The sequence below is a fragment of the Habropoda laboriosa genome, unplaced genomic scaffold (assembly GCF_001263275.1).
Source record: "Habropoda laboriosa isolate 0110345459 unplaced genomic scaffold, ASM126327v1 scaffold128, whole genome shotgun sequence".
NCBI lineage: Eukaryota > Metazoa > Arthropoda > Insecta > Hymenoptera > Apidae > Habropoda > Habropoda laboriosa.
Window position 1 is genome coordinate 1,452,673 of NW_017100281.1, and position 22,368 is coordinate 1,475,040.

The 22,368-nt window shown below is 37.4% G+C and overlaps 1 protein-coding gene across 1 annotated transcript in view; it reads right to left on the reverse strand.

The window, feature by feature from the left end:
- Nucleotides 1-22,368, reverse strand: part of LOC108573621 (neurotrimin-like) — a 185,130-nt gene that overhangs the window by 53,400 nt on the left and 109,362 nt on the right. Inside the window, exon 4 of the mRNA XM_017936085.1 lies at nucleotides 8,682-8,785. Coding sequence (XP_017791574.1) covers nucleotides 8,682-8,785 — 104 coding nt within the window. The remainder of the gene's footprint in view (nucleotides 1-8,681; nucleotides 8,786-22,368) is intronic.

Here is a 22,368-nt window from a genome sequence, read left to right on the forward strand (position 1 = left end):
GTTTTTAAAATAATGCAACAAAATTAATGTAACGTTTGTTGAAAGGCTGATTTACAAATGAAATAAATTGAGATATCTATTTTTTTACTATCCGTAAAATGATTCTAGAATGCTTCAATAGTATTCAATAGAATACTTCACGTAACAAACTATTAAGTATTATACTTATTTTGGTCTCGAAATATAAAATACAGTAACTGCACAGAAAGACATTCATTTGTTTCTTTTATTGTTCACTGATGGCTAGTCTTGTTTGTATAACTTACTAAAAGTGATTTCATAAAGTTGGCAATGAACAAATGTAAAATGTTAATTGGACAAGTGAGAACCCAATACATCCTTAAAACATACAAACATTCTCACGATTTTAACGTTGATTTTAAAATCAAAGACATAAACAAAGCATTATTCTTATTATGTCTTTGCAGAACATTATTTTTCTTTCTCAGTTTTCACTTTCATTTCCTCTTTCGAACATTATTCCTCAGCAGCCAAGAATATTGCTCATGCTCGGTTGACTTCAGGATCCAGAAGCAGTCTTCATTTTTCTACACTTTCTCTTCATTCTTCCCCGAATTTTCCGACATTCTGTCCACATCGCTATCTCCTTTTATTTTCTTCCCGCCTTTCTCTCATCTAATCTGTTCCGTCCTTAGACAGCACGGCCATAAATTTAATCATTTGCCTTCCTGGCGCCAGGATTCCTGCCTTAGCACGTAAGTTTACAATGGCCACGAGCCCTTGAAAATCCAGGCACAAACTTTCTCCCAGCTTGGAAAAGTGTCATTGGGACTTTTCCGTTGCATAAGGTCCGTCTGACCATTTTTACTTCAGGATCGAGGAGGGCGGTGTTAGCTACACCTTGAGTAAGGACGGCCAATGGTGGCGTCCAATCAAATTTTATATTTTAGTCCAAGAGAAGCCAGCTCTACACACAGGGAACGAGCAAAAAAGTCTCAATTTTGGAGCTCTCGGTAGAAAGTCAGAGCAAAATTCGATATTGGTGACGTTCCTAAGTTCTTCAAATTGTCAACGAATTTGTCAAATTTATAGAAAAATCTTACGTACACTTCTGAAGACGAACGTTTAACCCTCATCCGTTCCTCAGTTTCGCATCTTAATAGGTCCCTCGGTGAGACAATGGTAAAAAATCAGTTAAATGAAAAGACAAATCATTAATTTTGTAAATTCTTTTATTAAATATAGAAAATAAGCAAAAATTGTTTTCTACAAATAGCCGAATAATACAATTTTTTTTACCGGAAAAATGTGTGAAATTGGCACGAGGGACGTTTGATATATTCGAAAACGCACTGTCACAGAATTGCTTATAAAACTGCTCGCGCGTATACAATTTCGATCCATTTGATTCGCGGGGTTTCTCTTCGCGAGGCTTTAGATACGTATAATATATTGTATAACATCGCCTCGTTCTTATCGCTCGCTTAATCCAATACACTGGCTAGCTTGTATTCCGTATCTTTCGTGGATCTTTGGAACCTTCGCAGGATATGGGGAACAGATGGGTAAGTATCAGAAGGCTCAGAATCCACCCTATTTTCTCCCCTTCATCGCTAAGCTTTCTACGCGAACAAGAGCTCTCGAGAATAGACGAAACGCGCTAAAAGTCTGTAGAACGCTGTATTGTAATCCCGGATACTTATTAACATGTATAAGAAACGGCTAGGATCCGTTTAAAGTTTAAGGAAATGTAAGTGCAACGGAAATGTTTACAAGGGATGAAACGACTGGTCTCACATTGTGAGTCAATATAGTATTCGTAAAGGGAATGTGTAATTTTTTTCTGTGTAGAAAACATGGAAGGTTGTGCAGATTATAGATAGCAAAGGTAATTTATTTCTTATTTTTTTTATATAAATTGGTCGCCACGGTGTTTTAATTAGTTCTGATACTTTAACAAAAAAATGATTCGAACAGAAGTTCATTAAGCGCAGAGTTTATTCGTGCAAAATAAATCATTGAAAGTATCTTTTTCCATAAGAAAATTGACGTCAGCTTGTGTTTTGTAAACAGTATTATATATTTTTCTTCTCATATTCGGAAACTGTACGGAAAAATTAATTCAGCGAATACCGTTTCATATTTAAATACCGTCTTTAAACCGGCCAGCTCGTTCGCCGGACATAAAACCTTTAGATTTCTATCTCCGAGAGTATTTGCAGTCAATTGTTTACGGGATACCTGTTGATAGTATCGATAATCTTGAAGAATGTATAATGCAGGCATGCAGAACTGTTCAGAGTCACGCTTTAATTGAAGCTGCACGTCGGAATTTATTGGAAAGAGTAGAACTTTGTGTTGCGGAAAGTGGAATGTATTTTGGAAATTTACATGTACGTCCTAAATAACATTTAATTTTCACTTATTGGTATTACCTTGTGCGTGTTTTTATTAACATTTAACTGGAGAATTGTACTTCTCGAATAAATCAAATTATTTTAGAATTAGATAATTAAAATAGTACATTTTTTTGCTGAATTAGATTTTTCCTGGAATTTCCGAAAATGAAGAGAAAAGTATGTAACGCTATTTAGAACACACAAGTTGTCTTTAACTTTTTATGGAAAATAAACTGCTTCACATTCAATAAGTGTCTCAATTCTCATGAACGGGAGTTTATATTTGTCAATTAATGTTGTGTATTTGTTTCATTACTCAATTATTAAATACTATTTCATGAAAAATTAACTTCACAACGGAAAATCTAGTAATGACAAAGAGATTCTTACTGATAACTATTTCGACGATACAGAGACCTTGTACTGTATTAAATACTAAGGTAAATTAATTGAAATCGTTGAAGAAAGGGTGATAAAATTTTTCGAGCGAGTGTATAGCTATAGAGTATAAAACAGAGTCTATAAACTAATTCTAAGTAACAAATTCGAAAATTTGTTTCATTTCTAGCATATTTTTAATAAAAATGATAACTCAGAAAGTGATCATATCTACTTTGAAAATTACACTAATAAAATTTTGTAATAATGTTTTCGAAGGTTAATGAAAAATTCATTTAAATGTTGATTAAGACTTTCAGAAAGTATCGATGCTAAGAGAAATATTAATTGGTAAACTATAATTTCCTTTCGCAATTACCTTTGCCTCAAAAAATATTTATCTGAAAAGTAGCATAAAAATAGCGTAAAATTTAATTTGCTACACTATAATTTACTGCAAAAGTGCATTTACTTGCAGCTTTATATAAAAATCGTTAAAGGACTTTCAAAGTGATTTCTAACGAAAGAATGATCCAAAAGTTCAGATCTTTGACGAAAAAAATGACAATGGTATATAGTAATCTGAAAATGGAAGAATGACGAAGAAGTTATTACGTTGTGAATTAAATACTGCCGCAGTATATTTCCTTCCGGTAAAAATATGAAGTGATTTGAAAAATGATGAGGTCCTTTATAAGCCAAGAGTTATTGTACTTTAAATTATAACGCAGGCAAGCCTGGTACTGATATATCAGTTTAAATTGCAAGCTATTCATTACAAGCCCGTAAATTTATCATGTGGTACAGTAAAATATAGATTATACACAAAATTTGATATTTCACCAATAGCATTTGTGTAACAAAATCTAGAACACTTTCAACGAATTGCCTGTTCGACAGCTAATAATCGTGTAATGGAGTTTTTCCATCAAGAACGGTTTGAAAAATTCGATTTTTATATTACTGTATTGTCTGAATTTTCACGATTTTCAAAATTTACTTCTCGAGTGTTTCAAGAAAATTTAATCCATTAACAAATTCATGTGATGCAAAAACTATTGAAGAAATAATGTGGTGAACATTTAGTAATATTATTAAAATATTGCTACAGTCTTCCGGACATTTTTTCCTGAGTTTTGAATAATATCTCAAATATTATTACGAAATATATTTTAAATATGTTTATAGTAGGTGTAATGAACGTAACCGTATGAAATTTCAAGAAAAATTTGCTCACACTGCAATGGCAAATTAAGAAATGTGCAATAAATAAATTACTTTCTTTATTACTTATTTTATAACCCTTTTTTTTCAGCACTTGCTAAATTACTGTTACACGAGTAATTATTAACAGAAGATTTACTTGTTATATATGCAAATAAATGAGATTTAATTTGCAGTCATAAATAAGTCAATTATATCTTCAAACACAATTAATTCATTTTGCAATTTCAATATTCCACTAGTTTAATCAAAACAATTTATACATATCTAGATAATCTCTTAAGTATTCCGAGCAATTCAACAGATATCAGAAAATAAATGAGAATTAATATTACCGCTAATGATAATACAATCGATGGATTAAAACAAGCCACGTTTAACTCAAATGTATTTCAACAGTAACTTCAAGATAATACTACACCCGGTAGACTGTAGAAGTCAAATTTAATCTAACTTGAATTCTCCTTAGAATTAAGAATTACCAAAATAGGTGTCACGAGTTTTCAATATTTAAATTCATTCGGAGATAAACTTTGTTATACCGTTCGCCATTTCGTAATTTCACTGTCGCAATATCTTTACTCCGTTTCAAATAAAAAGCGACTATAGACACAGATATGATCAGATGTGATCTCAAGATCCAAAGATGAATCATTCTACAGAAATGGAATCCACGAATTACCATCACGCTGGGAAGAGGTCATTAGTAACGATGGAAATTATATTGTTCGGTAAATATTAATAAATGTATTGAAAATGTATTATTTTCTCTTCATTCAAAAACGGACAGAACTTTCCGGTAAATTTAATACTTACATATACAATCGCAGGCAGTACTAAATATAGAAAACATTCATTTCTGCACTTAATAAGTTAGAGGAACTTAAATTCCATCGAAACTGTAGCCCAATTCACATATGGGCAACTCGCGGCCAGCGGGCCGAGTATGGCCCCTTAACATATGATTTCTTTTCTGACTATGCATCCAAGCGTCAGCCATTTTCTGTTTTAGTACTGTATCAGGTAATCAAAACTAATCTGTCACAGATTATTTACATTTAGCAATCCTCAGTCTTATAAATTCAAACGAAAATTAGGATTACAATGAATTTTTCTTACTAATATAACTATTTTTCTCACATCTTCGCCAGAATCTCTGCCACGAGTCTGACAGGTTGTCATATGTTAAGGGGCTAAATCCGGCCCTCTATGTACCGATTAGTATCCTGTTTCATTTTATAATTTTAATACACTAGCCTTTTTTATTTAATACTTAGCCAAAGTTGTATCGAACACATTAATATATTGATACATAAAAACACACGCGAGAAATCATTTAGTTTGGCCCTTGACTCGGAGAGAGAATGATAATTTCGCCCCAGAACCAGGAAAGATTACCTAATTACGCACGTTCGAACGATAACCATATGTTGAAAAAAAAGCGGTAATTTAAACTCGAAACGATCAAACTTTGAATATACATTTTCATAGATTCCTGATGTATCTGGCACGTTAAGTTCAGACTTACGGTATTCCGGTAGCGTTAAGAAGTAGCCTGGTTATAATCTTTACCAGAGGAACACGTTTCTTGTTTCCAGTAGCTACGTCTGGGGAATATCAGCCCTACGGGGTAAAGGTAGAGCGAGACACGATGCTTCTTTACGCGTGCAAACTACACCAGCGGATCGGCTGGAGAGATCGTATGAACTGACGTCGTTACCGTATTACTTTAATAATTCAACGTGACACGATCCGTGATGTATTTCCATTGGCGTAACGAACGAGCCAGCTGGCTGAAGTTGACGTTGTTGCGAGTCACGGCTAGAATTACCACCGAGCCTCCACCACCCCGGGCTTCCGTGCGAAATTCTCAAACGGAGCGTAAAAAAGCGTTGCTTAATGACGAACTTTCGCGAGACGCTTATTTGTCCAAGGTTGCGAGATCGTTTTACCGAATACAAACAAATTCAGTTTGCGCGAATTTCTGCCCGGCGCGGCTGAGGGAAAACACTCATTATGTTTTCGCTCCAATCGCATGGTCCTTGGTGCACATTTATCCGACAACTTCTATGCTTCTTTCGAGTGCGGGAAAAGATGCAAAAAAGGAAAGGAAAAAGAAAAAATGTGAGGCTTTTTTTGAAAAAATAAAGTCAACTGTCGTGCATAGAAAGTGATGGTGAAATTTTGTTGTAGGCGTAACATTGTGAAATAATATTGTACTTGTTCAAAAGAGGTTCAGTCATTTTTAACGGTTACAGTTGAATAAACAGAAAAGATTGAAATTTTGATAAAATTAATTCTTAATAGACGACACTGCTTTGTTACATTTTATTGATTTTTTGCTTTGCGATTAAATCCTCGGGAATTTAGGAACAAAGGGATCAAAAATTAAGCGACAAGAAATGATCAAAATTTCAGGCTGTTTTGCAGTGCATCCCTAAGATGAATCTTCGAGTTTTCGATATCATAATCATTCACAATTTTCACATCGCGTGGAAATATAACAAGATTCGACTGATTTTAAGAAGACTACGAATATCGAACGGTTACATCGCAAACAAAATGCTGAGGCGATATTCTAATTCCATATATTTTTCCATTTGCCAGTTTTCATTTGCTTGAAAAAGTTTTGGCCGCCGTGAATCTGGCACAATTTTATTAAAACGCTGTTGCAGGCTGTTTTCACCGTAACACGTTTTATGCAACGTACAAAAATTGCATTTTCCTATTCAGTTATTTCTCGAAATTGTTCCCATTAAACGAAAATTATTACTTTCCCAGTTACGTTTTGTACAGGTTGAAACAGCCGTTATAAAACTATTTCAATCCTGATTTTAGAAGTCACGTCCTTTCAGTATAACTTTTCATTGTGAGAATCGAAAAACGTATTTTCGGAACTAGGTTGTCAAAAGATTTCTACATGATTCATACTTCATACGGGATGATTGCAAAAATTCGTGCCCGATTTTCAGAGGTGGCGGGAACCTTATCGGCACTTCAGTACAGATGTTTGTTTCAGCGTTATGTTACATTCCTATCGAAAGATACACCGCTTATGTTTTATTTTCAAATAATTATTTATTTCATTTCACTTTATTTCCAAATGAAACGTGCCTTTGCACAAACCCCTTGTGTTTCATTTTCAAATCGGGCACGAACTTTTGCAATCATCTAATATATACTCGACCAGTTAAAAATAACGTTCTCACGTTCACTTAAGTTTAAGTAAGTGATTTCATTTACCTGCCGCGTCTTAATTTAATTGCCCATCCGCTGTGTTCTATTACAAGATTCCTGGCTATTTTTAACTGACAAGGGAACATCCTGAAGTGATAGCTACCGAATTTGATGAAACTTTGGTATACAGTAGGTTTGAAAAAAATATTCGACGTGTATTTTTCTTATATCGGCAATCGTCCGTATTGAAGAGGTGGAAATCGCTCTATTAGTAGAATACAATAGATTTCAATAGAATTCAGTCGATTTTAATAGATTTTAGCAAATGTCAGTAGACGTTCAGCAGAATTCAGTAGATTTCCGCAGGTTTCAAGAGATTTCAATAGATATTACTACAGTCCGTTCAATTTAAGAGTAACCTCGCTTCGCGCATGGGATATGCCTAAGGCAGAGCTAGAACGTCCAAACCCCCATTTAACCGTCTACGTTTTTCTCCGTCTTACCCTCTGCTACGCTCTTCGTCTACTGTTCCAGGCGTGACGCTTTCATATACACGGTGACATAATTAATTCTCTATTTACTCTTTTTCACTTTTCTTTTTTTTTTTTTGTACCTAATGAAATTGGGTACTTTATAATGTCTTTTAAGAATTTAAATGATTTTGAATCGTTCCCTAAATATTGATATTTTTATATTGTCCGGCTAAATTCATTCAACTCGCCACTATTCGTCTGTTATAAACCGCTGCGTTAATATACACACAGTAGGTGCGCATACTTTATGCACTGTTTACATTGTCGTCGCTCTTGGGCCTTGGCGAAATAGCGCTACGACCAATCGCATGCGTCACATTGGTAAGTAGTAGTGGGAACTGCGCAGAACGGACGAAAATCGGTCCGAGAGCGAGGTTACTCTTAAATTGAACGGACTTTAGAGTGCATCTTTTGTTCATGTTAGAGTAATAACGAAGTGAGAGTGCATTTAAAGATGCATTTAAAGCTTCACATTCGGTAAGTGTCCCAATACTTACGAACGAGAGTGTACTTACATGCTAATTGATGTACAATAGAACCTGTCCCTTGAAAATAAAATCCTACTAAATACAAATTCGATTATTATCCCTAAATAGTGAACTACGAATAGGTGAGGGTGATAAACGCATTTGGTCATAAATTATTTTGTTTTATTTTTTAAATTTGTCGTTGAAAAATAAAAATTCGTCAATTTACACTATTCCTCTATCTCTAATAGTTTTCCAGATATTAGACTATTTAAATGTATTTTCTACCTCCAACTTTGAGGACGATTTTCACCCCTTCATTGTGAACGATTGTCGGTAACCAAGATACGTGTCAAATATTCTTTTTAACACTACCGTATATCAGAGTTTCGTCAATATTGACGATTATCATTTCAGTATGTTCCCCAGTACGACAATAATAAATCTGAATTTTATAGCTGCACGAAGCTACCCAAGATTAAACTAAGAATCTTACGAGTTACTGTCAACGTAAAAATTTATATTAAAAATTTTTCACCTACCTGATAAGGTCGTAGATTGTCTATTACACAGGCTAACACAGCATCTCGACCTCTGATTACGGTTACGTTCTGAATCTCCTCTGCGAACCTGGGGACGTCGGTGTCTGGGGAAGAAAAATGTTAAATGTCATTGATTGTATGTTCAAAGAACTTTTTATACGAATAATTATTTACACTTCGTTCGAGCTACTTCTGTCAATATGTTTCAGCGCTGTTTACCATTCGTTGTTCGTGGAAAAAGCGGACTATAATTACGCAACAAACGTATTTTTACGTTTAATATTTATCGCATGAAAACGTAAACATGTATCAGTGATTCACGAAGGTGTCTGAACGCTTGGATTTGGAACTTCTTAACAAATGAAATATGTTTGTTAGACTGAAGTTGTCGAAGTAGTATTGGAAACAGAATATGAGATAAATGGCGGGATTGTACTGGTAAGATTAGAAGATAATCCAATCACGTATACAGTATGGCGGCTGGTTATGGAAGGAGGAAATAGAGACGGAGTTGTACATATATAGGGTGTCCCAGTTTTTTCGGATCAAACTTCGTCGACACGTTCCATGGAAATAAGTAAGAAAAAAATGTTATACGAACACAGGTCGTTTGAAGCTTCGTTACAAAGTTATAACAATAATACGAGATAGGAAGGGGATGACGTTGTAAATAGCAGTAATGCCACGTTTCGCAAAGAAGTAATGTAAATCTTCTGCAGTTCAAAGGAAGAATTATACAGGCTTTCGAAGAATTAAAACAAAGCCGTTTGAGTAGACATTTTACGAGCAACAACGCTCTTCGTTGCCCGCGAGCACTGCTGTGGGGGCAACGTGAAGACCAATTCACATCGACACTTGTAAATGAAGTGAGGAACAATGGTAATGACGGAAATGCAGGCTTGTTGGTGTGTTCGAGAGACGTTTCGTACCATCGATTACTTTTTTATCTTCTCACTCTTAAGTCGGGCGATCGCTACTATACATAATTAAGCACCATAAGATCGTTGCTTAACCCTCGAACAGCCGACCGAAAACAGTGACGCGGTACACCAACGCCGGGTCTCTTTTGACCCATACTGGAATTTTTACTATATGTATGTCAGAACTGATCTTTAAAAAAATAAAAAAAATTTTGCAAGTTTTGGAACAAAGATTGCTAAAAATCGGACCAAAAAGGTTACCACATACTGCCCAGATTGTATCGATCAGCCGCATTTATGTTTGAAATGCTTTAATACGATACACCGGTAGATAGAAGATTTGAAATAAAAATTTTTAATTGTCGAATAGTGCACATTTTATTTCAAAGTATTCTCTAATCAGCGATGATGTTCAAAATTCATTAACTGTCAACGTTCATTCAACTTTTACAATTATAAACATCTGAAGCACTCCGGTCACCGATGACCACCGTGGCGCTACAGGAGAAACAATCTGCGGTCACATATGACCACCGTGGCAGTCAACGTGTTAACGTTATCGCTATCCACAAAGTTTCTGTGTCATGGTTATTATTATTTTTCAATTTAAATTCGTGACAATGTAAACCACATTTTATACGTTTTAATCGTTTCATTTCTTTTTTTTTTTATTATACTCATAAGCATACGAATTTGCATAAAAATCCGCAGTCTAATAATTACGTACATTCTATGTGCATTCGAATTTCGTTGTAGAAAAGCACTTTTACGAGTGAAAATTTTGCTTTCATCTTTCAATATAGGTTAAAAAAGTATAACAATACCAATGTGTACGGTAATAAAATAAATACATTCTGAAATATGCTTGAACACAACGTGTGAAGTATACGGGAAACAGCTGTCATCTACTACGATAGTTACGGGAAATATACCGTTGTGTTTTGAAAGATTGTTATGCAGTCGGGTAAGAACTAAAAGTAATTCGATTCGCACCTAAATCTTCAAAGTCACTTTAAGAATATAAGTATAAGTGAAGTCTGCAACTTTCGGAACTGTCACGAAAGCAATCGAAAAGTTTCGTAATCATTATAAGGTGAAACTTTCCCCCACTCGAATTCACAGCTTCTGAAATAATTTCAGTTAGAAGCAATATAGCCATCGCGTGAAAATTATTACGAAGGAAACAACCTGGCGAGAGAATGTAAAACATCAACTCGAGTTTCCTGGCAAATGAAACGAAGTTTCGTTATCGAGCCGCGCGTTCAAGTCGATAGAGAGGGAGAGAGAGAGAGAGAAAAGAAGAAATTCGCATCGTCTTCAAGCGTAAATACCGCGTATCGCTGGACAATGAACTGGTTGGCAAAGATTGCGAGTTATTACCGTAAGAGCCGCATAACGAGTTCAGGATTCAGTCTGGGCCGTGCTTAAAAGCTTTTACCTTCGTTAATGTCTTTACGACGTCCCGTGAAGCTGAATTATTTATGGGCGCAAAGAACCCATAGAGAAGGAGAAATAGAGAAAGACAGAGTGAAAGGAAGGTGGTGGAAAAGGGCAGGAAAAAGGGAAAGAAACGAAGAGACGAGCTTAAAGATGAGAACGAGTTACTTTCAGCTTTTTTTTTTCTCTCAAACTCACAAAAAGAAATACCGAGCACCGTTAATTATGTCAGTTATACTTTATTATACCACGGTTCTCCGCGTTAATTATGACATCTACAGCGTGAATGCGGGAGAAAAAGAGGAGAGAAGTGGTGTACAGTACCTACAGAGCACAATGCTTGTAAAAATTCAATTGTATTAACTTGCCTGATTTGTAATAAATAGACGCGAGAAATTGAAACTGTTTTCTAACGCCTTTTAGCGTAATACTGTCAATTTGCAACTGATAAAAGATAAAAGGATGTTTAAATTGATGGAATATCCTAGGATCTATTAATCGTTTCTTTTTAATTAGCTTGCCTGAGGCTATCTAATACTCTATTAAGAAACAAAGAAAAACCTGGAAAACTCGAAGAGTGGATTCTTTCCTCTCGCAGTGAATTGTTCTCGGGAAAGAAATTATTTCGACCCAAAGTTTCGTTGAAATGAAAACTTTTGGATCGGGAGACTTTCCTCGTCGGTAGATTCTATTACATTTTGTTATACATATTCTTATTTAGGGGATTATTCTGGTTCTCTGGGTCCAAAAAATAGACACTGCTCTTTGTATTCTTGCTGTTGGCTCCCACAATGTTCATGAAGCCGATTATACAGCAAATAATTCTTTATTTGCAACACAGGTTTTTATGTACGAAGAATACAATATAACTAAGTTCTTAAATGTTAAATATGTACGAGTCCAATGTCCTGAAATTCAAAGTTTGTGTAATCGTTCGTGCAAGAGTTCAGAGTTCTATTTGTCACTGTGTTTCTTCTCACAACAAAGTCACACTCCTGGTCTATCACTGTTCAGTCCTTTTATGTGTTCTTGTCCGTCCATTTGGGTCCCTTGACGGGGGTGAGATTTGGGTGGGAGGCCGAGACTCCCAATCAAATTAGGGCCTTGGTCGACGCCTGACGCCAACCGCTCACCCTTAGGAAAGGGGTGTACTGGGTGAGGTAGGCGTCACTTGAGCTTATGGGAAAAGCCCAGGGTAACGGTCCTGCTCGCAGAGGCTCTCTAAGCCTTATAAAAATAGCGGTGCAAAGTCAAATTTTTTTGACAGCGATCGATAACCGAGAAATCACGCGTACGCATTTGCTCGATCGCGCGCAGATGAGCCTCTGTTCTCCGTCCCTGAGCGCGGGCTCTACGCGCGCTCTGATTGGCCAGTGTTTTTCGTTAATAATTCAGTCAAAGAAAAAGTTGTTCAGTCACCCCAGCAACCCCCCATTTCCGGGTGTTCGAGGAGTTACGGGACACCCTGTATACCTCATAATTTACTATTAATATTTGAAACGTAAGTACAGACATGCAGTATGTTAAGGCGTATCCTGTAGCCGGATTTATGGCAGCGAGTCAAGTGGTCGCCGTCGCAGGCAAATATCGCTTCCTCAAAACACCACAAGTGTTTATTGCGTTGCCTGCGACACTTAGTCCCTAGGACCAGACCCTGCCAAAAATCCTGGAGTCTCCGAACGAAAAATAGAAAAGTGGCCCACGATTTTTGCCAACGTCGATGGGCCACTTGACTTTAACAAAGCCTAGAAAAGCGGAGATTCCACAGGATTCCCACGCATCCGTCCACCGAACACTGTCTCCGGTCGTCGTTTACCCCACCCTAAGATAACGCGCTAAGGGCGAAATGGAGGAAGGTTGCGATGCACCGGAGTAAACTGATTGGTGATTTAGAAAATGAAAAATCACCAATCAGGGTGTTTTTGGGAAAATAGGAGTCTTCGTCGAGGGAAACCGCAGAGACTCCAGCAGAAACACTTTGCGACTCGCGGGAGAAACACTTGGCCACTCGCAAGTGAAACACCTCTCACTTTGCAGTAGAATTTATATCTTGAATTAGTTGTAGAAAATAGAACATAAAATAAAAACTTAGTGCTTCAATCAAGAAACTGGTCCTTCGAAGCCTTAGAACATTAGTCGGCACACACGTGCAAAAACCGGCAAAGCTTGAACGATCGAAAGATCAACCGCAAGCCCTAACACAGTATGTGTATACTTGAAAACAGGTGATCGAAGTGGCATTTAAATACAGTTTTAAAATGACGAAAGTAAAATGCATGTTTCCATGTCAGGTGATCAATTGCTCTTATTGAGTTCGTGCATTCTTTAACAATTAATTAATCAATAAAACACCACATATTATGCGTAACTTTATCTTCAGATCTCTCGTTATAGAACTCAACAATGCAGTCAAAATTTTACATTATACAGCAGTGCGCAGTATATTAGCACGAGGGAGAGATACAAGTTTGTGATAGTAACGTGATACCGTTGTTCCGCAACGAATTAATTAAGACAATTGCCGCGTCCTACAATTTCACACTATATTTCTCCAAAGTTCCTAGATGCAGTACGATTGTATCTTCAGTAAAAATACATATTTCAAACGTTTCACTATTAATATACCGAAAACTGATTACTCGCGAGGGAAATTCGGTAAACCAAAAATTCCAAAGAATTTCTAACATTGTGTGTACAAATAACGAAACCAATTTTTGTTTCGACAATGAAACGGTCCAAGAAAATTGTCAGATCTCGTATTATCGTACAAGTTATGGGGAAAAAAGTTAAATTCGAAGTTGCGCAATTTTTCACGTCGCTTGAACCAAATTCTGCACAGTTTTAAATTTTTCTGAATTTCCTCTGTCAGTCTCTTTCGACGCGCACTACGTATCAAGCGAGTGGTAACGGGGTAAACGCAAATGTTCGCAAATTAATATCGTAATTGCGAAATTCACGTGAATTTCGAACGAGACGAAATTTTCATAAAATTTTTTTGAAGGACCAAAAAACAAAAGCAATCAGGAAGCGTACAGTTTCTGTAACGACAAAATTAGACTCGCGAAAAATGAAAATATCACGGAGAGAACCGTTTTATGCTCAAATAGCGTTTCGAAAATTCGTGACGACTTTAATGAAAATCTTGAACGCGTGTCGTTTTTAATAATATTCCAGTTGAAGTCGAATTCACGGCGAAACTCGGCTACACGCTTGCTAACGACGCAAAGCGAGTATTCAACGTGTTTTGCGAAGAAGGAACGAACGAGAGCATGGTAGGTAATTATATTATTATATTGAAAGGGGAACGTGGTTGTATGAAAATTTGTGACAAGCGCGTATCCACGCGGATATTCCTGGATGAATACCTTCGAATTGTTGCCGGATTAATTAAATGCAGCCCGCCTATGAATTGTAACACTTTTACCCGTTGCGAATTTTCACCAAGATTTTATCACGTCTCTCGTAATTCGTGTTTTGTGCCTGAAAGGATCTGCGGGGACAGATAATTAACGAATCCCGCGGCATCTTTCATGGATGTACAATGCGGTAGTGATTATGGGGCCGAGAATTAGCGGCGCAAGCCAGAATTCGTAAGCGCGTTCCCCTGGAACTTGTTACCAAGCTGATTAACAGGCTTTGATTAAGGCAAATCTGTGTACACGCACGCCATATTCTGTGGCCGTGGCGTTGCAACGGTGTTCGTCCGATGAGTAGAGAGGAGCTGTGACATGTTGCCGGTTAGAATAAGTAGAATAGCGTGGCACTAACTACGCGTGCGGTCGGAATCGCTATCTAGAATTTAACAACAGCTGGATGACGCACGGGAATTTCAATGAACGCAACTAATTGCGCGCGATTTTAACGAAGTTCTCCTGGAACCGGGTGCGTATGACAATTCGTGACATAGCTGGCAAGTACATATTAACGTTCTAAGAAGGTGAACGATTAATTCGAGACTGACGACGTGTTGGAAATTTCTGGATACACCACGACGCACGGTGTTTCGAGTGTATACGGGTTTCAGGAGGCAAGTGGTAAGTTAGCATTTGTTGAAAATTTTGAAGTTAATTGTACAGAGTAGGGTAGGTAAAGTAGGCCACCTAATTACGTTCTCCATTTAGCTATGGTGCTACGATTCAACGGGGTGAATAAGATGGAAGACCGTTTTTTCTTTTTTTTTTTCAACGGAAAAATAATATTTACATTTACTCTAACGTCGGTGATGTATCGAATGCTATTTGTGAGGACCATTTCTCATTTTTAAAGAAAAGTTGGTTACTGTGTTTACTGTATTTGTCTTTTTGTTTCCCAAAAGATGCGTAAAAAGAAATTATAGGGTTCTATTTAAAAAAAAGTAAAGGTGACTTTGGTAACTTTGAAAGAAAATGACCTGAAGAATAAGGAATTAAAAAAAAAAAAAGAATTTATATTGGTTCAATAGTAACGGAAATAATTATCCACTCTAATTTAACACGTTAAGCGCCATGTCAGTCACCGGCGACTGACACTACACTTTCCGTTCGAACCGCGTCAGTCACCGGCGACTGACAGTATGCTTTCCGTCGAACCGCGTCAGTCACCGGCGACTGACACTATACTTTCCGTTCGGGCCGCGTCAGTCACAATTTAAAAAATTATATTCTTCTATTGATAAATTTTAAATAATTTGCAGATCATAAAAGAATGTACCTAAATATTACTTGTTACCAAAAAGAAATTTTAACAAGTATTATTAAAACACATGCAGTCTTATCGCAACCTAACAGATCTCCGGCCGCCAGCATATCGGTGAAATCGGAAATCGCGGGCTAAACGGAAAGGAAGACAAAACAGGCTTGACGCTTAACGTGTTAAAAAATTAAAGATGACTTTGGTAACTCTGAAGGAAAATGACTTGAAAAATAAAGAATTTAAGAAAAAAAGAGAATTTATATTGGTTCAATAGTAACGGAAATAATTATCCACCCTGTACATAAATATGTGGTATCATATTACACATAAAATTGCTTTATCTCGACTTTTTTAAATGATTTAATTTAAACAATTTTTACACGGGCGTAATAATAAATTCACGAAGCTGTAGAATGTTTTTGCAATCGCTATCGATTCGTAGATCAATGTACGTTTAGATATGCTTTTACTCCGAGATTCCGGATACCGTGAAAGGTACAAGAGTTTCCCTTCCTCGCGTTCAACAGAGAATAATGAGGAATACGGGACATAATACGTCATTGTTGCGATCGCTGATTGCGCTGGTTGAAATCTTGAGTACTTGAAAGTCTAGAACGAATACTCCTATTTCCTAGCTAGTTCTCTACTTGCAGTTGCTAATTTCCCAATTTTCTCCATTTTTATTCTGCGAAATTCCCATTCCTTTCATTTTTCCCTATTATCTCCTTGCGTTGAATAGTTTCGTGACCTAATACAATCGCGAAGACGTAAAAAATGTCAAAATTAACGACACTTCGTAAACAACAATATTAAAAACAAGAAAAAATTATAAATAATATTTTCGATACATTTAGACAAATACTTCGAAATTAATATTGCTTTCTCAGAGAAAAGTATTTGACTATCGTTGTAGGAAAAAGGTGTATCACGTTCTACACAAATAATACGTAAATCTGAGTAAATAAATCCTAAAGAAGTATTAATAAAAACGAGTAAAATGTTCGACGTGAAAATTAATATTACCATTAACGACAGCTGTACAGATAAAGTTATTCCTGATATCAAAGCAGAAAATATCTCGAGGCTTATTAAAATCAACATCAACATTTAATCGTGAAATATACAGAAATACAGGGAAAAAATAACAAGTGAAATTTGACGTATATTAATTATCTAATAGCCATTATTAGTCGGACAGTGCTTTCCGTTTGAAAACAGCTTTTCAGTCAATTTCAGATACTCCTATATTGAATTCGACTTCTTCATTTTTGCTTTAAAAGACGCTTTGAACATTCAGTTTTTCATTAAAGAAAATTAAAGATCTCCCTCCTTTGAAAGCTGCAACGTCTACGACTATATATCTACTTTTCAGGAAAAGGTGTTTTCTTAGCACACCTCATCAATCCTAACCATTTCTCGAAACCGCAACGGCTCTTGCTCAAAGAGTGATCCAATACTCGTAGACCTGTCTGTTTGTACTATTTTTCTTGTCAGCATCAGTGTCTATTAGACAATGGTCGTTAGTCAGGGTATTCGGCATTCAAGTAGGAGAAAAAGTAGGAAAATAGAGGACCTAATTGGCAAGGCTTTCCTTCTTCACTTTTTCGTGCAAACGTTTCTTGTGTTCTTGCGAATTGCAACATTATACTGAAGTTTTGTGAAAATTAATGTATTATACTTTACTGTGCTTGTTACGTCGATTTATTTTAGAATCGCTACGTATGAAAAGTGTTTCTTATTTCATTTTATTTCACTTCTTGTTTCTTAATTTCCTCTATATAAATATCTCCTCTGTTTTTAATGACGTTATAAATGTTTAAAGTACAATTTTAATGGTTTCGAAGGAGGAATACCGTGGAAGTAAAATTTTTCGAATTCTTCAAGATTGCCAGTATGTTATGCCGATTTATTTTAGTATGACTACGTATGAAAAATGTGTTTTATTTTATTTTATTTCAGTTCTTATTTCTTACTTTCCTCCAAATACATGGTGTCCCAGCATATAGCGAATATCTAAATATTTCCTCTGTTTTTAATGATATTAGAAATGTTTAAAGTGTAATTTAAATGGTTGTGAAGGAAGGATACCGTCCCCTCGGTGGGTCGGGCGGGCACGCCCCAAGAGCGGGGGGACCCGGCAGCCCATTGCACGCGGTCCGCGGTGGGGGCGTCACCGGCGTGGTCCCGGCGACGCCTCCACGGTAGTGAGGGGGTCCAGTTGACCCCCTCCGAGATGGCGCCCCTCCCACCGCGAACATCTTGAGGGAGGGGCCAGGCGTGGGGTGGGTCCGGTGGCGTTCGTTTCAAGATCCCGGGCCCACCGACGATGCTAAAGTTCAGAGCCACTTTTGATTTGACTCTTCGGAGACTCTGGAATTTATGGCATGTCTGCTCCTAGCGACCAGGTTTGCAGTTAACGCAATAAATAGCTACTGTTTATTCCTTTCAAGATTGCCGGTACTTTTTTAAGAAAAATGTACTTCTTTTTCTACTGCATCTTGCACTGGATGTTAAAACGCACTCAAAATTGTCAAATGAGTAAATAATACCTAAAAAAAAATATAAAAATAAAAAAGAATAGAAATTTTAATTCTAATTTAAATTTTTTAACGAATACGAACACACGTAACTATCATGTTTCTATCTATTTGTTCCTTTTTCTACGCTAGAAAATAAATGCAACGAATGCATACAGGTAACACCTGCAAGCAGACGAATTCCTATTGTGTGATTTACAATTGTCACGAAATATATTGCCCGAAGTAATATTCAAAAAGCAAAAATATTTTCCAAAATGACAATAAAAGAAACAACGATTAAATATTTTAAACTAAACCAGTAGGTACTTCTGTTAAACTTACTTTTGCAACGGGAACTTTTCTCCGCCAAGGTAAATTTCCAGATCACGAAATTTCAATGAAAACTTTCGTCGATTGATTGTTACGTCAACTTTTACGAGATCTTGTAAAATTTTATTCCCGAAACTACACGAAGCTATTCGCCGAATGGTTTCATGGTGGGCAATGAACTGCAGACCGTGCAGACGAATCGAGTCAGTGTCTTCGGAACCTGTCTCTTCGAACCGCGGAGTCGAGAAAGGGGTTAGTAGTCGAATCAACCATTTTCACGGGATATTCTCGAATGAAGTGAGATTTTTCTGGAGTCGATGGTTCTCTCTGCAAAATTTCAGCGAACGTAGGAAAGAATTTACCTTTTTAACGTTCAAAGCGGAGGGAACCGTTGGAAAAACAGTTAAGACTGCGAAATATTCAAACGAGACTGTCAAGAGCATTCTTTAATCGGAAATGACAAACTTTACGGTCGATACTATCTTCCGAGATACTCGTTTCGGAACCGTTTCGCGGGAATGAGCTCTTAGCTTTATTTTGAACTGTCTATAATAAACAAAACCGAGTTCCTGTTACTGATCTAAGGAAAGTTATGCAAATAAGGTGTCGTTTCTTTCAACAGCTGAAATTGGCGGGTTGATATCATATGTTGAATTTTGTAAGAAATTTTTATTCGCAATCGTCGAGAAGAAGGAATCTTTTGTGGTACACGTGTACTGGATTGGAAAAGAAATTTATAACAAAACTGCTTGGATATTGTTGTCTGACGTGATGAATAATCAGGATAAGTGCGTAATTTTTGAAAAATATATATGAAAATATAAATTGAACGTTTGAAGAAGGTTCTGTAAATGCTGGAATATTTCAAAATTGGAGATTGGTGACTTTTCATTGGAAGTGAGCCAAGAAGAAGGCCAGATAGAGCTGTCGATAATAACATTTCAAGAAAAATTATTGAAAACGATCCACGGCAGAAATATGAAGTTTCACCTATTCGCTAGAATATTCGCTCCAATAGACGACCATTTCTTCAAACACCTGAACAATTTTTTTAACCCTTTCGCTAACTGTTGGCGCTTCGAAAATTTTCCCGCACTGTGCTGTTTGCGTTTCTTGCATACCTCCACCTTAATCTTTAAAACGAGAAATTTAAAAATTGTATCTTAATTTTTAAATAGTCAAAAAATTTTTGAAACCTCGAAGCAACGTCGCGTACTAAAATCTTCCGCGGCGAAAGGGTTAACAAATAAATTAATTCGAAATAAAGACACTATAAAACGGACATTCAAACACTTGTCGTGTCCTCAAATACGAAACATCGACACGACCGACGACTCCCCACGTTAACCTGCGGCGCTGGTCTCTACTTGCCAATAGAAACTCGCGAAAGGGACCTTATTTCGGGAAAGGCGTTGATTGGCCATTTCCTCGAACCTACAGCTACGGAAAAATATATATAAGCAGCCCCGTTTAACATAGAATCAGTTAAAAAAAAGGAGCCTTGTAACAAGAAGCCGAGCCACGGCTCCACAGTAAAGCAACTTATAACCGAATAACCACACTGTTGCGAGCGTTCGACTTTGTTCGGTTCAGAGCTCGCTCTGTGGTTCAGCCTTGATTTAACGATTCTGAACCTCGTTGAGAATAGATAGAGAATGTTCCTGTTTGTTGTTGTTTGTTGATGGTTTATTTGTGATCTGCTGCTTAGTTGAACTTTATGTGATCTGATCTGATGCGCGGGTGAACTCGCTCTTTATACAGTTTTTAGAAGTGGACATCCACCAATTAGGGTGCCTAAATGGTGGCGACAACCCTCTCCTTGCGCCAAAAGCGCGTTTCTTCGGAGAAAGGGATGCCTATGGGTTTTTCCGGGTGAGCCGCTTTCGGGGGACCGAATTTGTTTATGTAAAATTGTCAACCCCGAAAGCGGTACCGTTTCATGACCAGAAAAACCTACCGCGGGCGCGAACAATGACGTTCAGGGTAGACCAAGGGGGATCTGATCGGCCCAAGTGAGGTTCGGCACCTCGGTCTGGCGGCTAATGATTTTTACGGCTATAATCCGCCAGACCGAGGCGAGCTCACGTGAATTGCGTACCACGCAACACACACTAAACATATTCGTTACAATCTTCATCCCATTCCGCATTGAAAAAAGACCGTGACGCCTTATAACCGAATAACTAAGAGCACGGTGCGAAACAAGACTAATGATTTTTATTTTATTTTATTTTCAATTTTGAAGAAGGCGATATATCTCGAAAGTTTCATTTCAAGAAACAATGTTTCCTATGCACCAAAGACGTTCCTTTCGTTACACTTTGCCCGCCTATCGTTTCGACTCGCCAGGAACCGAAGGTTATCGTGGCGAAGATTTACAGTACAGCTGGTTACTACGAAAGTATATTGTATAAATAGTAGAGTAGCTCGACGAAAAGCAGACGCGGTCAATAATGGGGGTTGCCATTTGATCGTGAACATTTGCGGTTACCATGAATATAGATACAGAAGTTCTTTACAGCAGCGAAACTTTTAATCGGCTCGTTCACTACGCGGAACGAGATTTTCGAACGAGCAAAATCACCAGGCAAGTCGAATAGCACCAGGCATGAAGTTCGTAAAGGTTTACCTTAAATGAAGTTAGAGTTTATTGGTTTATCTGAGCAAACGGAAAGGAACTTGCGTCGAACGTGCTCAATAATCCGTGCCGCGAGATTATCCCAACTGCTGGCAATGTTTCTTTCGGTTCATCGCTATCGTCTCTGGGCTCTTACTTGAAAATCAGGATGGAATTTTAACAAGTTCGAACTAGTGTGTACGCGTGACTGAGCCTATCCAGGAAGACGTACAAAGGCTTACGAAAGTCATGAACTTCCTCTTACTTGCCACTTTCTGCTCGCGGATAAGCTCGCTTGTCGAAAAGATTATGACAACGCCAGCTATGCTACTTTACTGTGCTCGAAGTTGCTCCTGCCTTCGTTGAAAGTTGGTCGAGTAACTTTACAGCGATCGTGTATTGATAATCTTAAATATACGTCGTGTTTACAAACTTAAATGAACTTATACAATCGATCGATTTTCAATTACGGCCACTTTCTTCTTTTTTCACTCTGCTTTCCGTGTTGCAATTAGTTCGCCGCAATTACAGTAATTTAACTTCGCACGTGTCTCGCTTAATTACTTCTCTTGTCTTTCAATAGTCGTATCTGTCTAAGATTTGAAAAAACGCGAGACACTCTTAACGCGTACGGTGTGCACTAATGGTACGCCGTTCGTTAGTGGCGTACCGATGGCTAGTTCCGCCGTCGCGAAAGGGTTAAAGTGCAGCAATATCAGTCTCGCTTATATCGTTTCACTTTGTCTTTGCAGCTGACCCAATACATATTTCGAAATCAGCGTGACAAGAGTGATCGAAGCGTCCGATGCTAATTGCGTATTAATAATTCTTTGCGAAAGTCGCGTGCTTAAGGGACTTTGCATAAATTTCCGTCGCGAAACCGAAGTCCCGACTGTTCCTGCTTGAGTCGCCGTATTTCAGGATCAAATTCGACGGAGATAAATTATATTCGCCGCGCGACAGCAGTGGCGATAAATCAGGCAATAAATGAAAGACCAACGAGGCGAAGGAGATCAGATAAAAAGGAAATAGGGGAGAGGAAAGAAAGTGGAAGAAGGAAGGCGGTCCTCGTTATTTCTAAAAGCGCTTCAGAGGCAGTCCGTGGCTCACTGACGGGGATGTTTTGCAGTGTATATCAGCCCCTCTGTCCTTCTAACCGCTAACGCCGAATGGTTGACAACAACGATGAATTA